The following is a 6,787-nucleotide window of genomic DNA, read 5'->3' on the forward strand; positions in this document are numbered from 1 at the left end:
GATGCATGGTTGCTAAAATATCAGCTGATTACACATTCAACTCTATTCTGTGATAAAACATTTTATATGCAATTGAAACAATATCACTTTCTTTTGTCCTCAAAAGACAATTAAAAATAAATGGTGGATAACTGGTTAAAAAAAAGCTGTAAACAAAGCTTTCCATTGGTGTGAAAGAAACCACACTGAACAAGTTTCTGCACTGGGAGATAGCACTGCCCACTTTGGACTTTATTATGCTGAATCAGCACACACAATGGTAGCCTTTGTATCTTTCAGCAGTGGGATGGGTGCTTTTAGCCAGAACACTTCTGTGTTGTTTAAAGACCATGTGGCGGAGACAACTGTGTTTGCTCTTCCAACCTAATTATCATCTCTTGTCCTAGATGTTAATAATTGCATGTGGGGTCTGGTCTTTCAACAGTATGGCTGAGTGTCCCCTGTACTTACCGTAACATCTAATGAGCATCAGTAATAACCACCTTTTCATTGAACTTCCTGAAGTGGTGGCTTGGTACTTTAGCTTCCTTCTTGTGTTGTCCTCAGCTGTGGAGGGGCTGTCCTCTTACAGAGTGGTGATCTCTTAACTATGGTTGCTGGATCATCATGAAAGGTCTCATAGGATCCAATAGCAGAAGCTGTGCTGTACAGGAGTCTTGGGAGGTGCTGGATGGTACAATATTCAGTATGAAAGTAACTTTTTAAAGAGAGTTTAATAATTTTTTCCATTTATGTATTGATATTTTTCAGTTACCATGTGATGGTGTTATTGGAGCAGAATCACTTTAGTATTGCTAATAAGAGAATCAGTGTCTAAATTAGAAGGCCAACAAATACACTGTATAAAGATTTCCCACACAACCAGAACATTTTATAGCTTTGAATTTATAATTATACAAATGGGGAAGCCACAAGGACTTGTGGGGGGATCTAATTCTCCCTCCCTCGTTGTCTCTTTCCCTTCATTGAAAGCCTCTATAGCCTTTCCTTGTATCCTTCTTCCTTCTCTCCCAGCTACCAGATAATGTACTTTTGTCTGCTATCTCATCTTCAGCTTTTTCTCCTTCCTTCCCCCAGCAGCCTTTACCCAGGTAAACTATGGCCCAGTTGTTCAGTGCTGACTGCCAGGCTGGATCCAGTTGCACATTGGGAAACTTGTATGGGGTACCTGTACTCCTCACCCTACAGTGTTTCTCTCTTTCTGAAACTCCCATATCCCAACCTTTCCCTACTTCCTTCTCTCCTTCCCACCCACATATCAGCCAACCTTTTGTCTCTCTCCAGCCATATTTATGATTTCATTTATAACCCTATCTTTCTCCACATTGTAGATCCAAAGCAGCTTACATAATTCTCCTCCATTATATCTGCATAACAACCCTCTGAGGTAGACTGACAGTGTGACCGATTCCCCACTAGCCTTACCCCGCTCTCACTCCTCTTCTCCATGGAGCTTCCATTGGATTTCCCACAAGCTGCTCTGAAGCTGCAACTCTCTCCACCTCTTTCATGCAGCAAGCAAGATCCTCTAAAAACCGGTTTCTGTTTGCTGCGTAAAAGAGGCAAAGCGAGTTGCAGCCCCAAGGAAGCTTGTGTGAAATTTGACGGAAGCCTTGTAGAGGAGAGGAGAGTGACAGTGGGGTAAGCCTAGTGGGGAACCGGTCTAAGTGAATGGCCCAAGGTCACACAGCCAGCTTCCATGGCAGAGTGGGGATTCATACCTGCATCTGCCAGATCCTATTCTGAAGCTCTAAGTACCAATCCATCCTGGCTTTCATGGGGTGGCTGCTCTTGAACAGTAACAAGGAGACGGGCCTGGGTGAGTCATACAAGTCACATGGTAGCAAACAAAGCTTTTTTTTCTGGGGGGAAAAGCTGCTAGTACTCTCAAGAGGGAAATGAAGGAGAAATACACAGGTACCCAATATCTAATCACCCAATATCCCACTTCTGTGTACCCTGAAACTTTGAATACTGCAGTTTAGTGGCATGTACTTTTTTTTGGGGGGGGGGGTCAAAATCACTAGGAACCTCATTGTGTAAGCATAGTTCAGCTGAGGTTGTACACCAAAACATGTAGGTCCAATGATGCTAGTTGTTCTGAGACTTGCCTTTTTCAGCCTGTGGGCACATTTGAAATTCTGACACAGCATAGTGTGCACAGCAGCAAAAATGCTGCCATAAAATGGCTGCAGCAGGAGGTGAAGCTGGCCACAAAATGATTGTTTAATTTCAGTAACCCAGTGTAGATCCTTGTGCTATTCTGGCAGCTGCTGCCAAAGCGATAATTTTTTAAAAATCTATGTGGTCAATCAGCTCTCCAGTAGTCAATCAGAAGCTTTGGTAAAGATCCTACCTGGCCCCACCCACTTCCTAAAAACATTTGCCAAGCTCCAGAAAAGGTGTTGGCAGGTGCCATGGCACCAATGCCACACATTGAGGACCTCCCATCTTGGGTACAGTTAGCAATGGGACTCCTTTGAGTCTACAATAATGAGGTATGTTGGAAGAAATTACCACGTAGGTTTTCTGTTTTACCTCCAATCTGTGTTTTGTCTTGAGTTGAATTTAATGTTGCTGCTTTTACATTTTTTACAGAACGCACATCTCAGCTTTTTCCCAAGACAACATTTATGAAGTCCAACCTCCTAAAGTTGACAGGAGATCTATTGAAATCTTTCATGCTCACATCCAGGCTGGCAAGGGCATCACGCAGCCCCTGGGAAAAGAAGACTTCCTCATGTACCGAGAATACATTAGAAACAGATATATGTGAAAAATGTCTTTATTCAGCTTTGTCCCATAAATTGTCTTGGAAGAGGTCACCATGTGTGCCTGTCAAACATAGATTTTTTTGTCATTTCTGATGGCAATATCTAGATAGCTGCAGTACTAATTAGGAATTCTCTTTTGTTGAGACATGTGGAAGAGAAACAAAAAGAAAAAAAGTATATTTGGAAGAAAAACGGATATTGACAGGTTTTGTAAATTGTTCATATAAATTGTGCTGTTTAATTATATATATATATATATATATATATATATATATATATATATATGCTTTTCTTAAGGCACGAAAGTATGGAGAAATGCTGCCAGTGTAATATAGCCGGTGGGAACTTCTAGGAATGTTAAGTAGTTTCAACATGCATGTTTTAAATCATTCTTGAACTTGTGATGGTGTTATTGGAGCAGAATCACTTTAGTATTGCTAATAAAAGAATCAGTGTCTAAATTAGAAGACCAAGTTATCCACAAATAACAGTTCAATCAATGTATCTGAAAGAAGATATTAGATGCATCCACTGAAGGTGGTCGTTGGGCATGATCAGTAGTTAATTATTTATATTGTGATTTTTTTAACAGCAGAAAAGTAATCTTTCTGAGAATTTGAAACTGTATTTGGGGTTTGTTCTCTGCTCCTCCTCTGGGCAGAATCATAGAATCTAGAACTTCCTTATTAGAACTGAATTTCATTAAATTCTTATTTGATAAAATAGAGATGTAGTTTGCTGTTAGGTAATAAAGAGAACATGCTACAGATGTGGAGTGCTGCATTTATATAGTTTGGGTTGTAATTCTCGAATGGTAACTCTTTGTTACTAAGAATTGCAAGGTGCAGTTATGATAGTGGATGCCTGTTTGAAGAAGAACTCAGCTTTATTCTGTAGCTATCCTGCTCATTGGCATACAATGGATGTGTTGCCTCTGACAAACATGTCTTGTTTTGACATTCAGCTGTCATAGCTCTTAGTCAAATTGGTCTAATCTCCATCTGTGAAAGGTCTGCCTTTTGAGGAAATTTTCTTTTACTAAATATAGTCTTTTATTGTTGAGAATCAGCTTGTCCTTAAAAGGCAATCATAAAAGAAATCTTGGGACATAGGAGAGCCAGGGTTGAAAAAAAGGTGAGGTAGGAGAGCCAGTCTCAGTGCCCCTATCTGCACTGCAGCGAGTAGCTTCCTGTCTAATGTCGAATGAAATCCAAGCCAGTAGTCATATGCTCAGTGACAAGTAATCAGCCAGTCAGGTCTGTAGCCTTGTGTTCAGTGGCAGGCAGCTTCTTAAGCTAGGCTAACAGCAGATGGTCAGCAGCAAACATCTGGCACGGCAAGATCTGGCCATTTGCAGTACTTGCTTTATACACATTCCATATACCACTGCATTTATGACTTTTCAGACCACTATAAAATCCAATTTGCTTATTCTAAAGCTTGCACATCTCACCCTCATTCCATTTTTAAGTTTTTTTAGTGTGTGTAATATTGCTTAATGTGTAAAAAGCTACTGCTACTCAGCAAACATTTTCTCTTTGTAGAGTGCAAGAAATAATAGGGTACTTACAAGGAGCACAGATGTTCCAGTTCATTCCTATCTAAAATCACAATTTCTCTGTACTGCCACATCTAGTTTCAGTAAACTTAAGACTCAAATTCCATTTGTATGGCAGTGATTATCTATTAATGGATGGAAAAAGAAACACTTGGCTGTACTGTAATACACTAATGTCCCTCTGTTTGTTGTAAATGCCATCTGAAACTTTAAAATGTGAATTATGTCATTCTATATGTGGTTTATTTCTAGCAGCCAACCTTAATGCATTTCTTCTTTACATTAAATATGTGTAAATGTAGATAATTTAATATATTTGCCAGTTCAAGAAAAATTCAGTTGGTAGACAATTATTATAAAAGGAGAACTGTTGGGGTTTTGGGGGGAGGAAATACATAGTGTTTTGGGGAATATATGGTATTTTTCAAATTTATTTCTGTGTTGAGAAGTTCCCTGTGGTATGTTGATAGTATTTATTTTATTTTATTCTATTTTTAGTCCGCCCTTCCTGTAGAACAGACTCAGGGCAGGTTACATCATAAAAACAGTCAACAGTAAAAACAGTAAAAGACCAATTTAAAATATATACAATCTAAAATTGCAAAAACTGAGATGGTAGATTCCGCCTCACAGACATGGCCTATTGTCCAGGTCCAGCAGGTCTTGTAGCACTGGGATGGGATGAGGGGGGGAGGCTGGTAACAAGTGATGCCCACTGCCTCAGTTGAAAGCCTGGCGAAAGAGCTCTCTTTTACAGATCCCGCAGGGCCCGGATCTCCAGGGTGAGCTCATTCCACCAGGCAGGGGCCAGGGCTGAGAAGGCCCTGGCCCTCGTCAAGGCCAAATGGACGTCTCTGGGGCAGGGTATTACCAAAAGTTGCTGGGTCGCTGATTGTAAGGACCTACAGGCTCTTACAGGGAGAGGCGGACGCAAAAGTATTCTGGCCCCTGGCCATATAGGGCTTTAAAGGTAAATACCAACACTTTGAACCGGATCTGGTACTCAATAGGTAGCCAGTGCAGTTCACACAGCACAAGATGGATCTGTGCCTGTACAGGCGACAAAGTCAACATCTGTGCAGCAGTGTTCTGCACCAGCTGGAGTTTCCGAAGGAGGGCCAAGGGCAGCTCCACGTAGAGAGAGTTACAATAATCTAGCCTGAAAGTGACCATTGCGTAGGTCACTGTAGCCAGGTTGTGGGGGGTGAGATATGGGACCAACTGCCTGACCCGCCTCAGATGGAAAAAGGCCAATCTGGCAGTGGTGGTAACCTGGGCATCCATAGTTAGAAAGGCATCCAGGAATACCCCCAAGCTCTTCACCCTTGACGTGGGCAGCAGTGGAGCCCCATCAAAAGATGGGAGCCTGATCCATGGTCCCAGCCCCCTGTAACCTAAACACAGTACTTCTGTCTTTGATGGATTCAATTTCAGATAGATAGATAGATAATTTTATTTGTATCCCGCCCTCCCTGCCGGAGCAGGCTCAGGGCGGCTAACAGCATCATTTAAATTCCAACTATACAAAGAAAGGCAAAGAAAACAAATTACATTTAAACATTAAAATTCTGATTGAGTTTAAAATTAATTAATAAAATTAATAAAAGTGCTAATGCTATTTGTTCTTTTATGATGGCGGTTATCATTAGCAATTTCTTTCTTCGTCAGCGAAAGCCAGTCGGAAGAGGAATGTCTTGCAGGCCCTGCGGAATTGTTCGAGATCCCGCAGGGCCCGCATTTCCTCTGGAAGTTGGTTCCATAGGTTCGGGGCTACAGAGGAGAAGGCCCGGTTACGGGTGCATTGCAGCTTCACCTCTCTCGGTCCGGGAGTAGTCAACAAGTTTTTTCCGGCTGACCTCAGTGCTCTCTGGGGTTCATATGGGGAGAGACGGTCCCTAAGGTAGACAGGTCCTCGACCATATAGGGCTTTAAAGGTAATGACCAGCACTTTGTAATGAACCCGGTATATAACTGGCAGCCAGTGCAGCTCGCACAGTCCAGGCTGTATGTGCTCCCATTTAGGAAGCCCCAGCAACAGTCTAGCCGCTGCACTCTGCACCAGCTGCAGCTTCCGGGTTCGGTACAGAGGCAGCCCCATGTAGAGGGCATTGCAGTAATCCAATCTCGAGGTGACCGTTGCGTGAAGTACCGTTGCCAGATCTTGGCGCTCTAGGAAGGGAGCCAACTGCCTTGCCCGCCTTAGATGGAAAAATGCTGACTTGGCAGTGCAACCAACCAGCCACAGCTTGCAATGCCCTACCCAGTTCCTCTGGGGTGGAATCTGGGTGGCCATCCATCAGCAGATAGAGCTGTCATCTGCATATTGATGACACCCCAGCCCATACCTCTGGATGATCTGGGCAAGGGGGCACATGTAGATGTTGAATAACATTGTACAAGTATACAATCTTTTGACCTAATGTTTTATTTAGGTTATAATAGTGCAAGTGCATTG

At 42.3% G+C, this 6,787-nt stretch overlaps 1 protein-coding gene across 2 annotated transcripts in view; it reads left to right on the forward strand.

Moving 5' to 3' along the window:
• The window catches only part of FIG4 (FIG4 phosphoinositide 5-phosphatase), a 125,292-nt gene extending 120,626 nt beyond the window's left edge, over positions 1-4,666 (forward strand). For both annotated transcript variants that reach the window (XM_060238012.1, XM_060238020.1), the window contains one exon: positions 2,599-4,666. In XM_060238012.1, the coding sequence (XP_060093995.1) occupies positions 2,599-2,776 (178 nt within the window). In that variant the 3' untranslated portion in view covers positions 2,777-4,666. The remainder of the gene's footprint in view (positions 1-2,598) is intronic.
• The last annotated feature ends 2,121 nt before the right edge of the window (positions 4,667-6,787 follow it).

The sequence above is a fragment of the Heteronotia binoei genome, chromosome 1 (assembly GCF_032191835.1).
Source record: "Heteronotia binoei isolate CCM8104 ecotype False Entrance Well chromosome 1, APGP_CSIRO_Hbin_v1, whole genome shotgun sequence".
NCBI lineage: Eukaryota > Metazoa > Chordata > Lepidosauria > Squamata > Gekkonidae > Heteronotia > Heteronotia binoei.